The sequence below is a fragment of the Channa argus genome, chromosome 11 (genome assembly GCF_033026475.1).
Source record: "Channa argus isolate prfri chromosome 11, Channa argus male v1.0, whole genome shotgun sequence".
NCBI classification, from domain to species: Eukaryota; Metazoa; Chordata; class Actinopteri; order Anabantiformes; family Channidae; genus Channa; species Channa argus.
This window is the reverse complement of record NC_090207.1, coordinates 13,605,754-13,630,219: the sequence shown is the minus strand read 5'-3', so window position 1 is coordinate 13,630,219 and position 24,466 is coordinate 13,605,754. Positions and strand designations below refer to the sequence as shown.

Sequence of the window (24,466 nt, the reverse complement as noted above, 5' to 3'; positions counted from 1 at the left end):
TTTTCTTAAACTGACATATACTAGCAAGTTATGAATAATACATTGTTCGTATTATCACTGGCTGCACTTCTTATCTTTACAATCGTACTTGAAGGCAACTGCCCTCCTTCGATGTTGACTCGAACTTCTATTGCGCATGTCAGTATATTACTAGTGTTTTATTAGCTTTACTGCCTATCACTTATTTTTAAAATACCATAATATTGTACATCAAGTTCAGGCAGTCCATAATACATTCGATACAAAAATATTTATGAAAATATTACAAGCGCATTGGCATAAAAGGTGAGTCAATAAGGTAATTTTCAGTTAATTGATTTTTAGCTGCCAGTACATACTTTAACACTTAATTTGTATTCGTTTTAATTATAGCCTGTAAATAAAGTAGACTATGGTAAATTCTCCCCACTAGATATAGCCTAACCTATTCAAGATTTTTGAAAGCTGATGAAAAAAAAACATTATTCTTGAAAGTGATTTTGTGTGATTGTCAATGTATTTATTCAGTTTTAACAAATTCTAGATAAAACACTTTCATGTTCTTAGAACAGTTGAGACACTAAATGGGACATTAGAGAAAACATTTATTGTTCATTTGTTTTACCACCATAATCTTTACTAAAATATATTATTAGATCTGACTGTATAAAGACATTTTGTACAGAGGAAAGGGCAGAACATAAAAAGATGCATTTTAAACCCTGTAAGAAAAGCTCCCAGAGGTAAAGAAGACATGAAAACCTTCATATTGTACATGAACTATCTAATATTAATATTTAGCCTAAAAGAAACTATTTGATAATTAAGGACACCAACACCCAATATTTGTGTGCAAGCATTACACCTATGTAAGAAATAGGACATTCAAGAGATAAGTGTATATATAAAATGTACTTGGTGCTAGCCGCACACCCCTATACAGACTGTATGCCTTCACATGTATTATTTAATGCATTAATACAGTAAATTCAGTAGGTTCAAGGCCTCCGGGACAATCTTGTACTGTTAAGAAAGATGCTTTGCACATAAGAGGAACACTTTCCATCATAAAGGCAAACCTAGAGGTATGTAAAACAAATTTTAAAAATATGGACACACATGGCATGATTCCCCACTTTTCATTAACTGCCCACCACAACATAAATAGTATAGTGTACATCACAAAAATGTGATGGGCTCTTTAATAAATGTCCAAGATATTGTGCAAAACGTTGTGACCGAAACTATAGACATACAAATGCAAGATATGATCTTGATTGTACACTAAAAACAGCCATAGTGTTTACTCATTACATTTCTGTAATGCAGACAAAAATAACACGGCATACAGGAACTAAAACAAAGTGTTCTTTCTTGAATATATGGGTATTTTAAAAACAAAATAAGCAGAAGTCAAGGACTTAAAAAAGAAAGTCAGGCGTGGTCCTATTGGCAAAGAAAAAAAAAAAAATCACAAAAAGACGATAAAAGGAAAATGTTAAGATGCAGGATGAGGCTAAGAATTTGCAGCATGGATCTTTTTGTTCACAAAAAGTCAATCTTTCTTCTTTTCTTGTTAGTCCAACCATTCATTAGTAAAGCACTTTCCTCTTCTGCTGAGGCATTATTTAAACTGCAAGAGACAGAAGAAAAAATAACATTTAACAATTTGTTGTATATTATATTCTTATCTACAACACACAGACTTTTCTTTGCAGCCCTTACTGTAGTCTTGGGTGGGATGTTGGGTTTCTGGGCCAGTGCAGGTTTCTTCATTAGAGCAGGTTTGCTTGGTTTTGGTGACATAAAATTGGGATGAGCCTGCAAAGAAGTCTCCCCATTCCCTTCAGGGACTTCGTTTAGAGGAACTCCAGCCAACTCATAGTGCTTCTTCCTCAGCTCACCCAAACGCAGTCGTTCATTCCCTAACTGACTTTCTAACTCCAGCACTTTCACCTGAGTCATAGGAAATAGACTGGAGGTTATCTACAGTAAACACAGCTGCTTAAATAATTAAATTTATTCCACCATGTCATTTTAGCTGAATGTTGGCTAAAACAACATTTTTATTTTCTGTTTTATGAGAAACAGAAAATAAATCAGGTAATTAAAAAAAAAAAACATGGCATGTCTATCGCCTTTTCTATTGTGCTAAATTAAATTATCTTCCAATTTATATATAGAAGTTAACTCTAATGTTTACCTGTTTGCACTGCAACGTTCTTCAATCTAAACTTTGTTTTTGTGTTAAACTCATATTTTTACAAATACAATGTGACCTGTGTGTCGAGTACAAAACAACTCGACGCCACAACTCCCATCACACCTGTCTGATTATTCATGTAGGTTTTATAGGTTTAGATTTGAGACTTTAATTTATAAGATACCTTAATCACTCTTAAAAACCCCTCACAGACCCAGGCCCATGACCTACCTGTGACTCCATTTCTTCTTTTCTCAGTTTGATGAGGGACATCCCAGAGAAGTCCATTGTATCTGGACAAGAAACGTGTTTAGATGAAACTGAATTTCTTTAGGCTTTACTCGTGTTTTTGGTGATGTAGTACGCCAATCAAAGTTGACAAACCTTTTTCCTCTAGGTGCTCCTGGCCCGTCCTTGTTGAGGCCACCACATTAGCTGCCATTTCATTCACTTGGCGAGAAGCCTGCTGAAGAACTGACAGCTTCTTACTGTTCCGGTCTGCTTTAACCTGAGCAAATAAGAGAGCTCTTGAGTGAGATCAGATCACACACATTAGATACTAAATTAATAAAAGTCACAGAAAGCAATAAAACATTCAATGTGCTACTTAAGTGTGTAGGAAAAGATATAAATCGAAAGAGTTAAATTAGCAAAACCACCTGTTGCATAATTAAATGTAATCTCCTAATTTATTCTCTCCACTCAGAAACATTTTCAATAGTGCTCCCTATTTAGGAGTGTAGCCTCTGATGTTGACACAATACTAAAACACAATGTGCTTCTCCAGCAATAACAACACATCTCCAGGGTGTTTACTGTTATTTCTTGTTTTTTAAAAAACTGGATATTTACCTTCGAGGCAGCCACCAGCTGAGCTGTGCTAGCAGCAATTTCATGAGAGCAGACAATCAGCTCCTCATATTTGCCGGTGTGCAGCACCACTTTATCAGCAGACTCTCTTGTAGGATAGCAGGGAAAGATAATAATAGTTAATTGCTGTATTAGTACTTATAGAAATGTAATCTTCACAAGGTCAGAGGGGTTAATGTCCAGTGTGAGAACTTACACCATCTCAGTGGCTCCCCATCCCACAGCCTTAGCGGCAGAGATGAGTCCCTCTGTCCAGCGAGAGTTTCTGGCATAGAACTCCTTGATGCTAGCTGCGCCCTTAACAAGCAAAACATGGTGCTTTTAGGTAGTTTTCTGAATGAAACAGACCAGCTTGCTCTGTGTTCAGAAACTAAAGCTGTTGGATTCAAAATTAGAACAGTGTGACTCACCCTCTCACCCTCCACAATCTCCTTTTGCAAGTCTGTAGATGCTATAACCAGCATGCGGATGGCCTACAGGAGAGTGGGTGGTAAATGGAGAGATTAGGACCATAAAATCCCACATTCTTATAATAATTAATAATAATTAAAAGAGTCTATACGTAGGTTAGTCTATGATGAACAGAATATATCTGAGCTGACATCAAAGCACATACCTTCATCAGGTCTGTGCAGCTGTTGAGGATTCTGTAGGAGTGAAATGAAGAGATAAAACAACACTGATACTGTTATTTACAAGTTGTGACTTTCTTTTTTCAAAGTTGTAACACACCGTTAAAAATGAAAAGAAAAGGGTAAAAGAAAAGATAACACCACAAAACCAGCTGATGCATTTTCATAATGTGTCCTGTAATTCAAAAATAAAGCACATTGGTCGGACACTTTAAAAGAATCTGGAAGGTTAATAAACTCCTAGACCCCCAGTGTGTTTTTTTTAATGAAAAGAACCCAAAACCGAACAAACCTTTCATTGACCTCCAGTTTAATTCCTGTTGTGTCCTTTCGTGCTTGATTCATCATTTCCTGAATTTATAAAAATAAAGAGATATTTATTAGTTACACTGTACAAAATTAGAGTTTTGTTCCTTACAGACATTAGGGTAATACATCTTAAAGCAATATTTGACACTATTTACATCAATCCTGCGGACTGCCTCTTCAATAGCTGCTGATGTTGAAGCCATTTCTTTATCGACCAGATCTCCAAGCTCATCCTGACGAATGTCCATGCCTTTTGGCCGCAGCTCCTTGATACAACAAATGTGGAAATGATCAGTCATGATACAAAATAAATAAAATAAAATAAAAGTGACATAATAAGCTTAAGGACTCAAAATATCACAGGTGAACCCAAAAGCCTGGGTGATGATTTTTCTGATTAAGAATATAACTTGATTACTACGTCTTCTGCAATGCAACTGCAATGTGTTCCTGAAAAAAAAGCTGGTTAAAAACTGGCACAATTACCTGTATCTTTATCCAAATAATAAAAATAATAATATATCAATTTAAAATTCTATTACTATAATACAAAATCCAGATACTTCGTAAGAACACTGCAATAAGAACAATGTAAGAGTACATTAGGAATTTTTCTTTTTGTAGAGGAAAGTTAAATAGTAGAATCTAATCCAAAATCCAGTGACATGATGCAGCAGCAACCAAAGTACTGCAGAGTGTATATGTGACAGAACAGTGTATTCATCAGCAGAACATTTGTATACATGTGTATCTTATACTGTAAACCAGGGGCTCTCTCTCTGGTCTTAAAATGAACACAGAAATGTGTTTAATCTCACCTGGCCCAAATGCACGATCTTTTGAATGATTATACGAATAGAGGCTGGGTCTGCCTTCTGAAGGGTGGCCTTCGACTTTAGGTCAGTCAAGTACTGAATACTCTGAGTGGCACAGCTTCGGCAGTTCTCCGTCAGTCCTGCAGAGTGTAACAGAACAGAGGTCAACCATCAGGAATACATTTCCTTTATACACTTAGTGTCATAACCCACTGTTGTAATGCTGTTTTAGCTGAGTTGAATTATAAACTTGAAATGTGGATTCACTAGTGGATGTATTATCTGGTTAACACTCAAAAATTAATTACAAGTAATAGCAATAATGCCAAGAGAATATTCTAATTTATTACTTACTGTCCGCAAGGTCAGTGGGTGCCATGTGTGCAGTAGCACTGCCATTAACAATTGTATCTGCAGCCAAGTGGGAGAACTGGGTCAGAGCCCTCAGCAGCCCTCCAGCATCTGGTTACATGAGTAAGAGAGCAGTGAACAACATTAACAGACGTAACGAACCAGCCACACAGTTTCATAAGGTTAACAGGACCCAGTCAACTCATAAGTAGAGAAAACATACCCCTCATGTTACTCAGGTAATCTGCATGGCCCTTTTTAACTTTGTCAATGGAGTCCAGTGCAGCCTCTGCCCGACTTATGAGATAATCTGTGTTTTGAGTACAGACAGAAGATTCAAGAAAACAACGTTTGTTAAAGCGTAATGGTTTTGGACCTAATTATCTCTTTCGAGTTGTCGTAATAGTATAGTGGTCTGACCTGGAGAGCTAGTGCAACGTATATGAAGGGGATCATCCAGCTTGGCAGCAGCATCTTGGATGATTTTCTCTGCTTCTGTGACAGTACCCAGCAGCAGAGCAAACTGCTCCTCCAGAAGCTTCTGCTTCAATTGCTCCTCCTGTCTCACCTACAGATATACACACACGCACACACACGTATGTAATATGTTTGTTACATATGTAACATTTTGCTGACAAACACCCATGACATACATTAACTAGATTTTTTTTCAGAACATATCATACAACCTGTCAGTAAGACATGCAATCTGATCTTATATCTCATACCCACTTCAACCAGGGTTAGAGTTCCATGTTACATCAACAACAAGATTTACTTTTCCTTACAACATTGGCCAAATGAAGCATGGTTTAATCCTTTGGGTGCAGTGAGAACATTAGCAGGTACCGAGCTGGGAAACCAGGTACTCTGCATTAAGTTTTTTTAAATTTTAAAATGGTTTAACATTAAATATTTACACATTCAAAAGGTTCATGTGCATACAGAACATTTTAAACTGGTCATGCACACATTCATTTTAAACTCTCTTATTTGATGCTGACCACATTTATATGGGGCAATATTTAGACTGTTCTCGGTTAATGTGCCAAACAGTCTGATTAATCGGTAAAGTCACTCCACACTGGACAACAATAGTGCTTTATCTCAAGTGCTCTCCAGAACCTCAATCTGTCATGCTTTTATGGTGTGGTGGGTATTTGGGTATAATAAGCAAATCTGTGTTTCAACTCTTTCCCTTTATAGGGATTCATTTTGGCAGAGTCAGATGGTAGAACATGTTTCAGCAGCTCTGATGAATTTGTCACAGCGTGCTCTAAAATGCCTTAAAAAACTCTGAGTAACAATGTAAATATATCCACTGTTATAAATATGCACATTCACTCTTGCTGTGATCCCAGTAAAAGAATATTTTTGTAGTGTATAGTAGTCTCTGAAAATTCTGCTGAACACAGGATAATTTAGAGCAGAGTGCAGATCAGTCTACTGCTCACACTGCTGAGCTGGGCTCTACTCTACTAACTGACCTTCTCTCGCAGTTTGCCCTGCAGCTCTTCCAGCTCCCTGCTGTTTCTGTCGCACTCCTGCTGAAGTGACGACTGTTGCACCTGTGCAGCCTGCCGCAGAGACGTCAGCTCCCCCTCCTTCTCACTCACAGATCGCATCAGACGCTCCTTCTCTGCCTGCAGAGCTGTCATTGAGCTGTTCATTTTTTCTGAGGTCTGGCAAAAAGAGACAGCAAAGAAGCCAGAAGCGGCAGATAGCTGTTAATGTCAGAAGGAAAGTTCATCTAGAAATGTTTGCTGGCCCTCAAGCCTCCAAATAAACTGACAATAACTCTGAACTTATTGGGTTGTTGTTGCATCGTGTCACTACAGGTGCACACTCACCATCTCGCTGCTCTGCAGAGTTGCCTTGATCCGCACCACTTCTGCCATCTTCTCCTCCAGCTCTCTCTTCAGCTTCTCAACCTCAAACTTCTGCTCTTCCAGCTACAGCAACAACACAATAAGATTGATTATATTATCTACACTCGACATGCATGTTTTTAATACACAATACACCACCAACCTTCATGTCAGCATCCTGTTTTATCCTATCAATCTCAAATGACAGCTCCTGTTTGGTCCTCTCCACTTCTTCCTGGGTCTGCTGGGTTGCTGACAGCATCCTCACTGTGTCTGCACTCTGTCAGCAGATTCATGCATTTAGTGTTAACGCACACGGTGAGGTGCTGACATGTCATTTAAAACAATTATCTTTGGACTGTTCTGCAGTCTGTCTGTACCTTCCTTAGTAGTTCAGCATGGCTGGACACCAGCTCTGTGTGCTTCTCCTTGAGCTTATTGTACCGTTGCTCAGTGGCCTGTGCTTTTTCTGCAAAGATAAGACAGATGTCAGTATGATCCTATTGACTTGTGCACAATAGCATTGTATCTCCAAGTTTAAATGAGTGTTAATTGTGCTTCTTACTCTCTGCCTCAATGAAGGTGGTTTGTAAGCTCTGATGTTCTGCATTTCGGCGACGAGTTGCCTCCAGCTCCATACGCAACTGCTCATTTTCCACAAGAGCGCGCTGTTTTTGTGCACGCTGTTCCTCTAGCTCTGCCTCCAAACTGTTAATTTGGGACTTCAGCTGTGTTATGTAGCGCTGAGCCTTTGGGAGAAGAAAAAAGGAGATGTGCAAATTAGAAGAAAATCTGTAATTTCAAATGTGGTTTGTTCAATATTCAACATAAGGATCTAAAAATGTTCATTCCAAAAGATGCATTCATTTTTTTTTTACATATCAGCTATTTAGCAATGAAATCTGAATTTTTCAGTGTTTTTTTTCACATCTGCTTTTTTAATAATAGTAACATGCAAGCAGAGAGAGGACAGCTTTTATGCAACAATAAATAAAAAAATAATAGATTTAAGGGGAGACAAAATCTCAACTGAAAAAAACATCACCTCTTATTCAAGTGCTACTTGCCAAATTCCACATAGCAGGAAAAGTATTTGCATCTGCCCAGAACATGACTCAGATTATTTTGTACATAGATAACAATTCCTTCTGGTACACACAGATGCACAAAACTGAACTGAACTGTCAAAACCCAAGCAAGAAGGTTATTCAGTCCCAACTCTCCTAACCTCTGCTTTGACTCTCTCCAGCTCTGCTCTCAACAACTCCAGCTCTCGCTTTAGGCTCTCGATTTGGACATCCCTGTTGAAAGACAGAAAACCCACAGTCACATGTGTTGGCACAGATAAATGCAGTATCCTACATTTTTTAAACCATCTGAGGTTAGAGTAAAATAAATAAATCACTCTGGCTCACCTGTCATCAAAACCTCCATTTGGAGGTCCAAAAGTCCGATCAAATATGTCAGGTTCCTATTCATAAAATGAATGAATTAACAAACATCTACTGAACTACACTAACATTGCACACACATGTCGGTGCATCTGTGACTGTTGTCTCATACCGGTGGTTGTGTCTGTAAGCTGGATGTTGAAACACTGCTGACCTCGATGAGCGGCTCAGGCTCATCGTCATCATCTGGCTCTGGCTCATCCTGATCTGGAATGACCACCACAGGCTTCACGTGTTTGGCCAGTGAGGCAGCATGTAAGAAGTTAGGTGGGGACTGTGAAGAAAAAGATCAAACAAATAGCTATAGGTTAAACCTGTATTTATCGTTTTCAGGTAAAATTAAAATTAGAAAAGCTCCAAGGAGAAATTCAATAATGCACAGCTATGTATATATAATAATATGCCAATTTAGTATCTAATACTGCCAGGTTTAGGTTGATTGTAAAGTCTTTGACATTGAAGATGGAGGATTTGACTCAGCAGTCATTCCACCTCAGTCTTTCCCTCTTACATTTACATTTAGTCATTTAGCAGACGCTTTTATCCAAAGCGACTTACAAGTTAGGTACAAGGCAAGCAAAAATCTAAGTCAAGGAGAAAACATCAAAGCAAAGTCCTATCAGAAAAGGGTTCACAGTTCACAAGATGCAAGTGCGAGAAAGAGCAGAAATAATTTTTTTTTTTTAATAAAGAGATTTAAGTGCATAGGAAGATGCGGAAGAGTTCTGTTTTCAGCAGTTTTTTGAATACTGGGAGAGTTAGCTGAGCGTGCAGAGTTTGGTAGCTTGTTCCACCATCGTGGGATCATCACATTCTTTCCCGACCATATAGAGTCAGACTCTTACATCAGGCAGCCTGGGGATCTGGATCAGTCTCTTGAAGTACATCATGTCTCTGGCTTTATTGAAGAAAGTCTTAAGGCTGTGGAACAAAGAAAAGCAAGTTTAACTTACAAAACACATGAAACATGAGGTAAAATGCAGAGACTTTGTAATCTGTGATAATTATTAACATATAAATTTAACACATTCTTTCCCAACCATATAGAGTCAGACTCCAACACTGACTGCAACACCAACTGAAGGGAAGCAGTGATGGGCACATTATCTGCACTGTTTCACAGTGAACTAAGACAAGATTATGTTGCTGACTTCCTTTAGTAAAATAAATTCCCCTTTGATGTGGTAACTTTTGTTCAGCATTAGCCTGAGGCTTTGAACAACCCACCTGTGGAACTGGTCATGAAAACGATCACGGTGTCCTTGTAAGGTGTCAGCAGGGAGGCCTAAAATCCATAACACAATCCATATTTATTATTACTAGGCAATACACTTTATTGGCCAGTATTATTATTTCAAGAAGAACAACATTCTCCTCTACAACAGTTGCTCTTACAGGCATGCAGCTTGAAAAGCAACTTGACAGTGAAATGGTAGAGATGACTACAGTCCTGGATAACTTGGATAAGTGGAGCCAGGCGACACTGTCCTGATGTTAGAGTGGAGATAGCGATGGATGTGTTGAGCTGCCGCATCACTGGGAGAGAAATCAGAGATATGAGTATATTAGTATCTATGGTCCCATCCTTCAACCTTTTTGGTCAGTTACTTTTTCTAAAATAAAACACTTTCATTTCAGTTCTGCGCTGAAGGAGCAGCACCATTTTCAAACGTGCCTCTAGATGCTGCCTATACATAGGTGGTGCATAGATGTGCTGTGCTTTAATCCATCCTGTAAATCAGTTCTAAAACATTTGCTTAGATTGCGACAGCACATTCTATTACAACTAGAGTATAATCACACATTGGTCACAGTACAGCTGCAAAATTTGTTTATGGTGCTGAGACACAATCCTGGGTCTCCACCCAGCAGGCCTGGGAGGAGCATAACGTTACAGATAAACTGGAGGAAATCAACTAAATGACTTCTAATTGCAGGAATTTCCTCAACCGTTCATGGTCATGCCAAAACAAGAGAACAGGAGTTAAAATTAGACCAATTGAAATCACGTTTTAAATAAACTGAATCACGTGCTATTGAAACAGGGAGGCCCTGAGTTGCTTTCAATGACCTTTTCTTGATATGCTCTTAGATTTTGTAAATAAATAGATAATGTTAGCAGGCTGCAGTCTGGCCCTGCCACCTTTCTCTTCCATGAAAGTGTAGGTTGAAGAGGAAAGGTGGGAGGAGTCCTTTTTATTTTCACCTGTCTCTGCCACCCTCAGCTCTGCATCCATGTAATCAAACACCTCCACTGTGAGCTGGAACCTGCAGGAGAGAAGTTGATACCTTTGTTAAAGAGAAAAGAAGCCCCACTCAGAACAATGCTGATGTGACCCTGTGAACTAAAATGAACAGCAGGACTTCTCTGTTTATTTTATGTAGAATGTTTGAGCAGCGCCAGCAGTGTGTATGATTGGTGAAGATTGGAATTTAACAACAGACATTGAAAAGGTTACTTTTTGCAATACTTAAACTTACACATTATTAATGTCTGTTCCTGCAGTGTGCTCCAGGACTTCATCTGTGACCTCTAGGCTTGGTGGGATTTCTGAATGCTGCGTGAATGTACATTTTTGGTGTATTAGTGCCAGTTCCCACTCACAGTGTTAATACCAAACATTTTGCTGGATCATCCGTAACATGCATTTAGGTGACATGACATAGGATCGCCTTACCTTCACGTGAAACTCCATTTTTGTGCATAACAACTTGGTATACAGAGCCACCAGCTGTCCATATCTGTCATGGAGGTTCCCCTGAAAACCGCAGGAGCATACAAACAAGTAGTAAGCATGCAATACTAAAACATCAATAAAAAATATCTTGTCAAAGTGAAGCATATGTTTACATCAATACTTACCCATAGTTTCCCAATTTCAACTAGAGAGCTGTGATGTCTCATGCAGTCTTGCAGAACCTATAAAAAAATGAAAGTTTCAGTGAGGAAATTTTTAAAAGCTGTTTACACTCACTCCCACTGAATGTGACTAAGTCAAATGAATGGATATCCTATTAAACTTACATTCACTTGTGTGTTGAATACATATTTACTATTTTGTTTTCCACTGTTTTATTTTAAAAAAATAATAAAAACACTGCTTCATTCATCACTTCCAAACTACTAAAGCTGAGAGGCCTAGGTTAAATTAATTAATGTGAATTTTTTGCCATTAGGAAAAAACCCTAACGTACAGATTAAAATCATCTTAAAATGTGTGGTCGTACGAAGAGGTTTTAAATCATTCACAAACTGTGAGTCTCCTCCTTGTGATGTTATAGTTAGAGGTGGTAACAAGATGGCTTACATTTTTGTGCCCGTCTCGAAGGACTTTGTGCAGTACGTGGCAGAACTTCCAGCTGAGGATGGAGCTGCTGGCCAGAGGGAAGCCTAGAGCGTATGACCAGAAGGTGTAGGCTCCCTTCTCCCTGTGAGTGCCCAGGATGATTCCTATTGTTGTTGTTCTTATTAAGGAACCACAGGACAATGGGCTATTCTACACACGACATGTCATTTCCTATGCTGTTTAACAAGTCAAACTTTATTGAAAACGAACACTGATGTTTCCATGACATAAAAAACAGAACACCCATTTAAAGTATAAAATCTAAGACAATTTATTAAAGTGTTATCTAGGTGTATACTTTTTTTGTATACTAAAACTTATAAATCTGTAAAATTGTTTGTTTACATCACAGTTTTGTGATTAGAGTTTACACTTTTAAATATTCACCATTACAATTCCACTCTACTATTCAAACAGGAAACCTATCAAATAAAAGAAAAAACAAAAAAACTCTTTCCCAAAATGCTGCTTCATGATAATGTTAGTGAAAGTCAAAGTATGAGATGTGTCTGGACTGAGACCTTAGTTGTAATTTTAAACTTCTTACAGGTAGTGATGTAGCTAATACTTACAGGTCAAAACAAAACAAATTTTCACTGATCATAGATGGGAATAATTTGTTAAAAGGATACGTCGGGCATGTTTTTCCTTCACAGGAGTTTCAGCAGAGTTGATGGCTTTGCTGATGCTGCTCAGCTGGGAGGAAAGAATAGAAGCTAATCTTAGAGAGTGTACAATTTGTTTCTACACTGTCAAAATCATCAGCGGTAGAGCTCCCAATAGACATATCAAACAAAACTCTAGATCATGAGAAGATAAAAGCCAGAAGTCAAGGAAATGGCTTCAGGCTGCACTGAAATGAATCAGAGAAACAATGACTGCATTGTGCACACACTCATCTGATGGTAGGTTGCTTTTTATTTTTTAACCAAAAACTGTTAATCAGCACAAACGCAAAGAGTCATTACTTTTTGTGTGAGATCATAAGCTGTAAATATGCACATTGATTACAAAAATAATTTGTATTCCTATTGTTTCTTCACAAATGCTATATCACTAAGATCTTAATACAGTAATTTATCAACACAGTTTTTTCAATGTCCACTGTGGTGCTTCTAAACTATTTTTATGTCACGTGTGTGCAATAAAAAAGTGAATGTATGTGACATTTAGCTTAATGTTTTATTATCCATTAGATTTCCGTACAAAGACAACAAACCCTGAAATGAAAGTTAACATCCATAATTATGTTGCTGATTATGAGCAACATAATCACCAGCTCCACAAGAGTCATGAGTCATTCTCCAACCTGTCTAGCAGGTAAAACCAGTGTCGCAGAAAAGGAGCAGGAAGCAGGAGAGACTGAGAAAGACACAGACAGACTGGATCTCTGTGTCTCCCTTGACATTCACCTACTTCAGTCAACAAGACATCACGGCCTCTAAACAAGAATAAATCTGCTTAGTATAGTCATATTACACAACAGTACTCTTCTTGTCAGGATCATCCCTCTATTGAGCAAATAAAATTATGTTTTACAGCCTGCATAAGAAATCTCTCAAATGCTGGTCTACCTCTTTGACTGCCCTGCTGAAATGCTCTTGAATACAGTTTAGGGGTATTTGCTTTATTTGTGACCCCACAGTTTGTTTGTTGTTTTTTTTTTTTTTTTACCAACAACTGCAATCTGCTTATAAATGTATTCTTCATAAATCCATCTTTAAATTAAATTTTATTAATTATTTCCATGGCCAGTTCAGATAATTGAAAAAAAATATTTTTTTAAAACACCTAAAAGGACAAGTGGGTCAGTGGTAAAACATTGGGTTGGGATGCAGAAGTCCGTGGGCTCGAAATCCATCCCCCCCATGTGCCTCTACAGCTACACACTGAACCATTCATTTCTACCTTGTCTGCAGCCCCCCCAAAACAACATTTCTGAGATTTCCTGTATCCTCTATCATTTTTGATGGAGACCCCTAATTTCTCATTTTAGTTTGAAAACAAGATTGTAAAAAGATTAAATTTTTCCACTTTTTCTGCATACTGCAATACACATGGAACAAAACATTAACAAGATGTAGACAAAATCTAATGCATGCCAATGACAAAGAAGGTTTTAGAAAGATGGCATGTTTGAGGAACATGGAATTCATGGAGACCAATCCATCAAGACCTTTGCAATAAGTAAACATTTTGATTGAGGGCAAATGTGTGTTGTTCAGCTACTCAAATTCCATATATATAAAAAAACCAACAACAACAACAAAAAAAACCCCAGAAAGGTGTTAATGTCTCCATCTTCCAGTTTTTTTAATTCAATGGTCCTAATAAAACTCATACTGCACTTAATTGCACAGCAAAGGAATGTGTAACATTTTTGCTTGATAAAAATCACATGCTTGACCATTGACCACATGCTGCCTTTTTGGGTCCTACAACAGAGATTTGAATCTTAAATATATAGCCATTGCGTAATGACCAAAGCTGCAGCTAGATAGCACAATTCCTTTGAGCTACTGTAAAACCACCCATAGCCAAATCAGACTTCAAAACTGTGTGGTGCGACCTGCCTTGACCCACAGTTGAGTGCTATGCTTTGTAATTGTGTTAAAAAAATTTGACTTGGTCAGAGAATAAATTCAATAAGCAGACCATTTCCAGTCCTGTGTCCCCTCTAAGGTGCTACAATTAAACAGACCTGCTAGTTTTTTTTATAGCCCAAAACAAACACACGCTATAGTTTACTGAAAAGGGTGGCAATTTGGAAAAATATTAAAATCACATATTTGTTATCCTGAAACGCTTATTTGTGATTTTGTAATATATGGGAACATGTGGTAATATTGGAAAACCTGTCACAAATCAGAAAACATGTAAAACAAAAATGTGGACTTGGTTGTTACATGCCGTGTGTCCATTTATCACACAAAGAGGTTTGAAGTATCTGTATGATGCTAGAAAACCAGCTTCTCCATCACTGCATTACATAAGAGACTACATTCAACAATGTTCAAGCAGCATGCAATCAACAACACCGTCAGTCCTCATATTAAAGCCTTTCACTAAATCACAGTTATTCCTAAATGATCTTCCTCCATAAAAATGAATATCTAATCATATTATGTAGGAGTTGCACATTCCAAATGAATGAAAGCATTAGACACTGGTTCATTGGTCTTACCCTCAACCATAAACTAAGAAAACATTTTTTTCTTTAAACATAATCGCATATCAGTGTCAGTGACTCCTAAACCTGCAAAAACAAAAAAAGTCTCTTTTATAGCCTCTCTCTTGACATAAGAAACCTGTCAATCTACACACACACACACACACACACACACACACACACACACACACACACACACACACACCAGAACATATGCAACAAAGTACAGAGTGGCTACTGTGAATGAAAACTGGCCTTCAGAGTGAGAGAGGGGTCTACTGGTTAATAGGAGAGTCCCCCCGCCTGCTTCTGACGCAAATTAACTGCTAGTCCACGCATTTACACAGGGCAAGTGCACTGGGCTAGCATGGAGGCCTGTGTGACAATGAGGCGCTTGTTAAGGGAAGAAAGCCGACAGCTGGGGTAGAAGATTGAGTTGGATGGGGGCCGCGCTCTGGTACACAGAGCCTGGCACAGAGGATTCAACAGATGGCCGCTGAGCAGCAAGTCTGCAGGGAGACTCTCGTGGTACATTCAGAATGGCTGTCAGTCACACAGCAGCAAGAAAGCGATGAAAGAGACAGAAAGGAGAGGGACACTGAAAACGGGACAAGCAGTAGACGGTGACCAAATGCCAGGTAGAGATTATCATCAAACTAAGTGCACTATCCCTGCACTGCATTTGTTTAAGCAGCATCTGACCGCAGTGTCACGTCTCGGAGAATCCCATCTACATTTCCTTACATGACCTTGCTCAAGGCCACTGGCTGCACGGGGATCAAACTAGCAACCCCTAAAATACTGGTAACACTACTAATATTCCTTTTGTCTGTGAAGCATCACAGATTTTAATTGCGTTCGTTCTCTGCTCAACGTGACCTTCAGAATTTCTTAGAGATCAAGGTGACACCTTCAAAACCCAGCTGTATTCAAGTTATTTTTACTGTGACACAAAGGAAAAGTAGCTTTTCCTGCAAACTTAACTAACAATATTTTACTTTAAAGTTTTTTTTTGTGTACAATAAAAAAAACGTTCCTGGTAAAGCTCTGTGCTTGCACACAATACTCCCTATCTCTACAAAAGGTCTCACTATCAAACCCACACACATTGCACACCAACACATTCTAAGACCATTTCCTTAATGCCATGTCCAAAGCTACGTCCGGTAAAATCCAAACTATTTACTAACAGAGCAATTTGGCCTGAGAGCTCCACACCCCTAGACATTTTTAAATGCCCAGCAACTCTGTGCTGCGGTCTCGTTCAAGCGTCAGTAAATCCTCTGAACGACAGAGAGGAGAAGTGAGAGGGAGGGAAAGCCTGGCCTAATCCCTGAGGCCTGCCATAAGGTATGTTGCCAGCTAGCATTACTGTAGACAGCACACATACTTTGCTGAATTATTACCCCAAACCACGAGGGGTTTCCACCTACCTTGTCATCTTTGCTTTTCAGCAGTGCGTCCATGTGCTTGGACATCCTGGTTGGAGTGTTAAAGAAGTCAAGTCATCAATGCTTCACCTGAGCTGCTTCTCACTGGACATAACACCCTGAGGCAAGAGCATTTATTGCAGGTCCTTATCAGCTTAATTCAACAGACTGCTGCTGGGGATCTGGCTAACAAGGTCACACACAGTAGACTGTATGTGCCAACTAGGGTTTCCTCTGTTTTTGTTGTTGCGTATTGTAAGGTTAATTGGATTAGGAGGTATACGTATAGGAGTACGGATGCTGTCATTAGTGACTTCATATGGCTTTGATGATTGCCTTTATGGTTTGAGAAACAGGTACTCTTTAGCCATACTTTTGTTTGATGAAACTGTTTGTGAATGTGTTTGTGAGATTACTGTTCATAAACTTGTGTGTACAATTAGTCTGTTATCGGTTAGGTTGTGAAACAAATACAATAAATGTGCATTGTTCATCACACAACGATCTCCCTGGAGTGAAGTAGTTCTACTTGAAGTACACGGACTAACACACAACTCACACCTTTCAGCTAAGGTTAGCATGCCGCACACATAACACTACCAATGGTAATTCACCTGACCAGTGCACTAACCAGTAAAACATGTGAAAACAAATCCACAATGGCAATTTCAGAGAACACAGAGACTAACAACAAATGCTCAATGTAATTGAATCAATTACACTTTTACAACTCAGATTAAAAGGCTTTGCAAGGTTAATTTAATATTGTAATAACTTTTTATTGTGCTGCTCTTCTGCTCTCTTGCTTCTTTGTCCCTTTTCTGACAAAACTAGCTCTCCCACAACCACACAGGCAATAAACTTTACACAAACCACACTGAATGTATTGCCCTCTTCTAAACTCCCACATAACGCATATCAGGTTGTGACTCATATTTATATCTAATTAAATTTATAGATACTGCCTCTAATAAAATATTTAACAGATTATTATTCTTTTACAGCCCTTTTCTTGGCCAGTTTGCTGAGCTACAGTAGCTGAGTAGTTCATGATTCACATGATGTTCATAGTGATGAGTAGCTGTTTAATATAATTTACAATAAGCCTAAACATTGTGTTTTAACCTGTAACATATATAAAATAGCTTTCTTTATAAATATTAGAGTGCTTTGTTGTGAGTGAAAATATGAGGATACTGGAGACAGTTTGAGCACGACTAAAAAAACAATGCATCAGCATCACATATGCATTTTCGATTGTAATAATGCTGCTAATATCTGACTGAAAAAAGTCTTAATATAAGAATTTAGTCCAGTTTAGAGCAGAAAAAAAACACAGAACTGCTCAGGTGAAGCTCCAATGTAAATTTCATTTTTCTTTGATGAAAAACACAAGACCTCACTACAAAAACAAAGGGGCAGTCTTTTTTGTGTGAAACTATTATAACTAAAGTGTTTAACCTCTGGTTACTTACTTACCCCTTCCCTCTCTCATGGGTGCTCACTCAGGCAACAGGAATAAGTGAAAGCAAACACTATACACACACGCGCACACACACACACACACACACACACACACACAGGAAGCTGTGTGAGAAATTTCACCTTGGTACCGAGGTCAACATAAAGAGGACAGAATGCAGGAGAGAGTGGAAGAGTGCAGCGAGTGCAGGAGAGGAGTTTTAGCCATGGATGAATCAGCAGAACTCACAAACCCTGTGACAAGAGAAACACTAATCCAGTAGGGAAACATACAGCCCCCGCTTCTTCATAATGTGCCTTTATAACGTAACAGGTTAAACCAAGAAATTTATTTGGTGAAGAGGGACATAGTATTCCATGGTAAACCGTTACACCTTAGTGTGAATATACACTCTGTAACTAAATCTGATCATTCACTACAATGTACTGAAATCCAAATGTTTGTGATAAACAGGTTGTACAAAGAAAGTTTTACACATCAGCCAATCAGGGTTGAAGATTCGTCTTCCTTCTGCCTGTTCTATTTGCATGCTTCCTAGTGGACACATTCAGCTGAGCCTCTCCTATCTACCCCCTATCTGTCAGCCAGTTAACACAAAACATCTGTTGCTAATCATTTACACTATATTCTGCCTGTGCCATTCATTTCAAACGGTTTGACACTTGCCCTTAGCACACAATGTAGCTTGCTGAACATCTGATGCACACATTAAATTATTAAACAGCAATACAGCAGTAGAACTAGCAAGACAGCAATGACTGAAACATGGTAGTTGTTGTATTGTTTTTGTTCAATTTCGTGTGAACTCGGGCCAACAAACATGCTGTAGGGAGTGGACTGGCTAAAACACAAGCTATAGCCTTCTGATTATATTACAATAACACATAAAATTAATAATGTTGTTATTCTGTGATAAAAAAAGGGGCACAGGAGATAAATAGGCAGGGTTCAAGCAACTCAGCTCCACCTTTCTATAAATAAAACATTGACAAAGGAAAGTACACCTGGTGAAAAAAGAGCTCAGCCCATTCTTGATAAGACCATACTGAAAGTGCAGTAAGTCTGAACACCCAGGCAGCTGCTCAACATTGTGTTTAGTTACAGGAACCAGTTCGAGTCTCAGGTTTTCCGGCCAGACTGGGGTGAAGGATTTAACTGGTGGTTTGCCTTTTAGAGATTTAGGCACAGAATCAGCATTACTGTCTGTGTAACCTTATCTTACTGACGATCACGGTTTACTTAGCATTGGACTAGCAGTAAAGTAGTGACCAGAAGCCACACGCCACCTGCTCTTGTATGAACAATACAAGACAATTCAACGCAAGTTCAAAACAAGCTGAATCAGATTTCGCAGTTATCTTCATGGGAAACGTCTAAAGCTCTTTTTCAGGTTTTGAAAGAAGATAATCTGACAAGAAAACAGTTAAAATAAAAAAGACTTGCCTGTTGGGGGTGGGGGAAGCGAAAGGTGGACAAACAGGAAGGACTAGATCAACATGATATGAATGAACAGATTTCTGACAGGAATGAATGGTGTGTCTGTGCAGAGTACTGTAGAGTGTAGACGATAGGAACTCAAAATGAGTAAATGCTGTTCACCGAGCAAACACAAACTCACTGAATAAATAATGAGACATGTCCTCGTTTTTATTTCTCTGCAATGCAACACCGTCTATTGCTTATTAAAGTAAAAGTTGCAGTGTTTACCGGACAATCGTAGGTACTGTTAGACTGGGTACAACCTACACATTTCAGCCATCAAACCTTCAACATCTTGGTTGGATTTAACTGACATTTTTAAGAAAGCGCGCAAATGAAGAAGCACACAGGAAACCGCCACGGTAACATTTAACTAAGCATTTAGCGCGCGCGCGCGCGCGCGCACACACACACACACACACACACACACACACACACAGGTCTTCAGTGAGCCTGTAAAGCTGCAGGAGGCCTGGACAAAAGCGCAGGTTTCCCATCCCACAGCGCGCAATAACCCCGTCCCGACGCATTTTCCATTTACCTGCTGCTTGTCAAAATGATCCCTCTCCGCTCCAAGATTGGCCTCGGTCCGCCTGCTTTTTACCCGTGTGCTTAGATTCATCCTCTAGCTCTGCCAATGCCGGTTTCAGCAAGAAAAAACTAAAATACAGCCAAACGTACAGAGCAAAGAGCAAATATTAGGGCTGTCCTCCTCTAACTGGGCTCCAGGATCTGTCTGTCCCTGTGTATGAGACAGTCTGGGTCATCTCCAAACTGCAGCTTCATTACTGGTGGAGCATCGCGGCTGAAGGAGGAAAAGCAAAAAACGCAAGTGTTTGCTTTGCATTACGTCAACGGATCCTCCCCCAAGGTGGAGGAAATCATCATCATGTCCTCTGCTTTCGACATCCTCCCACACGTCTGTCAGTTTTTCCGCAAACATTTATTACAGCCACTGGCATGTTAAGTGTTTTACTCGGCCCTTATCTCCATTATTTTGCATTGTTCATTTGGTTTTTCAATAATTTTCTTGCACCGAGCCCTGCTGCCTGCCTAACACAGCTGTACAATGACGTCACTTCAAAGAAATAAAAGCCGGTGAGGATTATTTCTGTTTCTGCTTCTCTTTTAATCCCGAGATTGAATCTTCTTTGTGTATAACAGTAAATCACCGATCACATAAACCAGGAAATTACGCTCAGATTAAAATCAGAGGATCTGCCTCCATTTAGGAAAACTGCGCAGAAAAATGGAAATAATAAGGGACAAGTGTTTTGCAACATTTGTACAGCTTTAAAAACAATCATATAATTCTAATCTGATGAGAAAAGCCAAAGAAAAGTGGATAAAAACTGATCTGTTTTCATGACTGCAAACCAAATGCTCTGTATGTACCTGGGATGAATTAACCTACTGGCAGTGAGTTGCAGATGCATTACTGTGCTGCTCGACACCAGTGGATCATAATATCTAAATCTGCCTGCTGCTATAGACTCAGAGCTCCTCTGATGTTTACATATAAGTGAATTATAATGGATTTTACCCTCAGTTCATATTGTTTCAGTTCAACAGTAAGTTGCCCTTTATACATGAGGGATTATAGATTTTGACAAGTGGGTTTTGTTTCACCCAACTTGATTTCCATGGGCTGACCAACCATTTTACGTGTGGTATGTGGAGAGACCTTCCTGTCACTGCCTACTTTATCCTGTATCATTTTAAAGCTTCAGTTAAAATTTCAATTCAATTGGTTCAGCAACCAAGATACAATGTTACCCCCTAAGGACTAAGATATAATTGGATTTCACTGATTTACAGACCATTCTAAATCCAGCTACAAGTTGTCAGAGAAGTTTCCGCCTTTACAGGTCAAGAGCAGTTCTTCCTCAAACAGAGACCAAAAAAGAAAATCTGCCTACATTTTAGCCCACTGTCGGGTTGTCAGACTGGAATTTCTTGTTGGTTGCACTGGGTGGAGTAGCCACTATAATGTTTTGTTCCCAGGTATGCAGGTGAAGGACACACGAGGACTGATGGAACAACAGGAGATGGGAACAAAAGCAAGTGTCGGCCCTGCAGGTCAAACTGGCTCTTTTACATTTTTCTATTTTGTTTGAACCATGGCTATATATAAAGACAAACAAATAAAAAATAAAAACTCTGAACTGGCAAGGACGTGCATGGATACATTCTTGACTGACAGTTGTGACATGTTAAAATACACTCACTGCTGCATGATGTCATGAATGAAAAGTCATGTGAGCACTGCATAGAATTTTTACAAGCACGGCTTGTAATCAACAAGTAGAGACGGAACATGTTTCCCATTATAGGTGCTTCTGTGTGTCTTTTTTTAAAAACTTTTTTAGAAGACCATCAATTAGTAAATTACTATTAATTGCTTTTGCATGGGAATTTCCTTCAATTAAATGTGTTAGTTTATGTTCTACAACCTCTGATCTTCACTCATTCTCCTACTCTTAAGCTGTTGAGTTATGTGTTTGTAAGCACTCAACTATTCACAAAATATTAAGAAGAAAAGAGTGATAAGTATTTCATTATGTGTTGCATGACGTCTTTGGTACAAAAAGTGTCCTGAGCATTGATACTTTAACTTTCTTCAAACATTTCTCATAAGAATCATCACTGCAAATAGCAGACCCCCACAGCTTCCTGTATGAGTCATTTAAAAAATTTAAAATGGATTCTAAGATTGCTTCAGGGACTCTGCCTCTGATCACATTGTCTAAAACATATGAAAGCAGAATTTTGAGATGCTGTCCACTAGACAGCAGTAGATGTTTACATTCTGTCAGTGTATGACTCATCATAACCCTTTTCTGGTTGTTGTAGCCTCTGATTATTAATAATTGCACATAATGAACCAATTACTTGTTCACATCTAATATGTGACTAGTTATTGGTAACCTAAAAACCTTTACCCTGCAAAGTTGATTTAGCAGTGCAAATCACACAGCACAAACAGACAACATACACTGCTGTCTTTTCTTTGCTTTCTTGTATTTCTGAAGAATTTTCTAATCTAGTATGATTAAATTTTAATGCTTTTATTAATGCTTATTACTAGTTGTAATGGTAACTTGTACTAAGTGTACTTTTGAAGGATGTTTTAAATGCTCTCATACACATGTTTTCCCTTGAACTGTTTGCAGAACTGCTCCAAGGTCAGTTATTGTCTAACAGCAGACTATCTGATGCTGTAGTAAACCAGAGTCACTCTATCCTCACATGTGCTTATCAAAGTGCTAAAAAGGGAAAGGTTACCGTAAAAAGAGAAAAGGGCTGGGGGCAGTAGCCTAAGAGTGGAGAATGATCTGCCCAGCAACAGAAAGATATAAAACTAATGTGTGATGTATGAAGTTCAGAACTTGAAACTCTGTTGATATACTTCTTTCTTGCAAGCTAATAAAACCCTAAAAGACATCCTGGATGTTGAAGCTTCTTTACTGATAACACTTGAGGTCTGTAAGACTAGATATTGTCATTTTTGCCATGACAGTTTGACGTTGTCGGCAGGATATGTGAGTCATTGCTGGAGTAGCTATAATGAACATTGGTATTGCAGGCGCCCGGGAAAAGAAAACTAATTTCAGCCTCCACCTCTGCCGAAAGAATCAGCATAGAGATGGTGGACTGAACACATCAGCTCCTCTGGTCACTGCCACAAGATCCATAAACTAAAAATCAACACTAGTCAACATGGATACTGGGTGAGTCGTAAAGAGGCTTTTAGATGAATTCTGTTCAGCTCAAGTTGCCATCCTTGGTTAAATTAATCTGATCGAATCGGGCAAATCGGGATAAGTGTCATTGACGGTTAGATGAAAGAGGCTAACAACTCCTAGTTGATTGAGTGAGAGAATGCAGAAAAAAGAGGACAAACAGACAGCAGAGAAAAAACATTTCTCCAAATGTTGAGATTATGTAAAAGTATGGTGAAAAAAGCCCTAAAAAGGAGACCATGAAGGGCGAGTGCAAAAACAATCAGTCCCACAACAACAACCACCACCACCTGACTCCTCCACATCTCCATTCTCATTCTCCTCCCTTTCTGGATTGTCATTATCTGCCTCACTTGTGACGACCTTAGGAGAGAAAAACAAGAAAGCAAACATGGATACAGCATGGATCCTCTCTGCAACTATGGCCGGAGTAGCTGGCAATGGAGCAATTCACTCAGCCAATGCTGTTCTACTCAGCTGTTCCACATATTGGCTAAATCAGATAAGGGGAAATTTAGGCAATTTTGTCAAAAGTGTTCTTCTGTGCTTGATTGAAAGCAACTTGAGGTTGAATCAACTGTGATAGTGTCTGCCTGTGCCTACAGGAATTCTTTTATTTCTCCTTTGCATGCTTGTGCCTAAGCAGAAAACACACACACCCTATTTTTTCTTATCAGAAATAGTGGCGACGACACATAGGGATAGAGGTGCAAGCAGAGACGAAAGTGTTAGGATCGGTTGAGCTAGTGATTCTTTTCTGTGTGAATGAACTAAGAATTGAATATTTTACAGTAAAATGGCATGAAGCTGTACTTGTTTTAGAGTAGGTCACTTAATAATATACCCTGATGTCACAGGGAGCCTTAATGTGACCTGTGATAGTTAACTAGCTTAATGTTATTAATATGTTAAAGCAAAAGGAGTTCAGATCCTGTAAAATATCCTGAAATTATTACAGCCATTCAACTTATTATGTGTTACAGTGACTCACAAAAGCTTTACATTCTTTCAGATCTTTTGCAAGATATATTAGGCCTAAATCTGCACAGATGTTAATATTCATATTTGTGTACCGAGGGATAAAATTTAAATGTCAAACAAGTTTTATTATTTAAAATTTTATCATTTACGATTTCTCATTTGACATACAACTTAACATGCACGTGTTCTTTCTGTCCGTTTCTGAAATCTGAAATGTCAATACTCTTTTAAACAAAAAGCCACCTATGGAATTTTTGAACTCCTGAACAAAAGCAGCTGTTATTGTATCTTGTGAAAATTTACAGATAAATATATGTGATAGTAGATAGAGGAGATTTATACAGGATTTGTGAGCA

The 24,466-nt window shown here is 38.7% G+C and overlaps 1 protein-coding gene across 2 annotated transcripts; it reads right to left on the bottom strand.

Annotated features, from left to right (window-relative positions):
* Positions 1-477: 477 nt before the first annotated feature.
* Positions 478-20,178, bottom strand: hip1rb (huntingtin interacting protein 1 related b). Of its 2 annotated transcripts, none has more exons than XM_067520558.1 (32): positions 19,928-20,178; positions 12,458-12,521; positions 11,787-11,929; positions 11,342-11,398; positions 11,157-11,237; positions 10,960-11,036; positions 10,685-10,746; positions 9,874-10,014; positions 9,706-9,763; positions 9,324-9,399; positions 8,591-8,752; positions 8,443-8,498; positions 8,256-8,328; positions 7,593-7,776; positions 7,408-7,496; positions 7,191-7,307; positions 7,010-7,111; positions 6,647-6,841; positions 5,580-5,727; positions 5,383-5,469; positions 5,163-5,270; positions 4,812-4,948; positions 4,149-4,259; positions 3,977-4,035; positions 3,669-3,699; positions 3,463-3,525; positions 3,249-3,349; positions 3,035-3,140; positions 2,567-2,690; positions 2,414-2,475; positions 1,705-1,935; positions 478-1,612 (listed from the first exon to the last, which is right to left on the bottom strand). In XM_067520558.1, the coding sequence occupies exons 1-32, from the start codon at positions 20,006-20,008 to the stop codon at positions 1,604-1,606; spliced, it is 3,195 nt and encodes a 1,064-aa protein (XP_067376659.1). In that variant the 5' UTR covers positions 20,009-20,178; the 3' UTR covers positions 478-1,603. The 2 variants fall into 2 exon arrangements, with proteins under 2 accessions (XP_067376659.1, XP_067376660.1); XM_067520559.1 differs by lacking the exon at positions 19,928-20,178 and adding an exon at positions 16,428-16,487.
* Between the last annotated feature and the right edge of the window lie 4,288 nt (positions 20,179-24,466).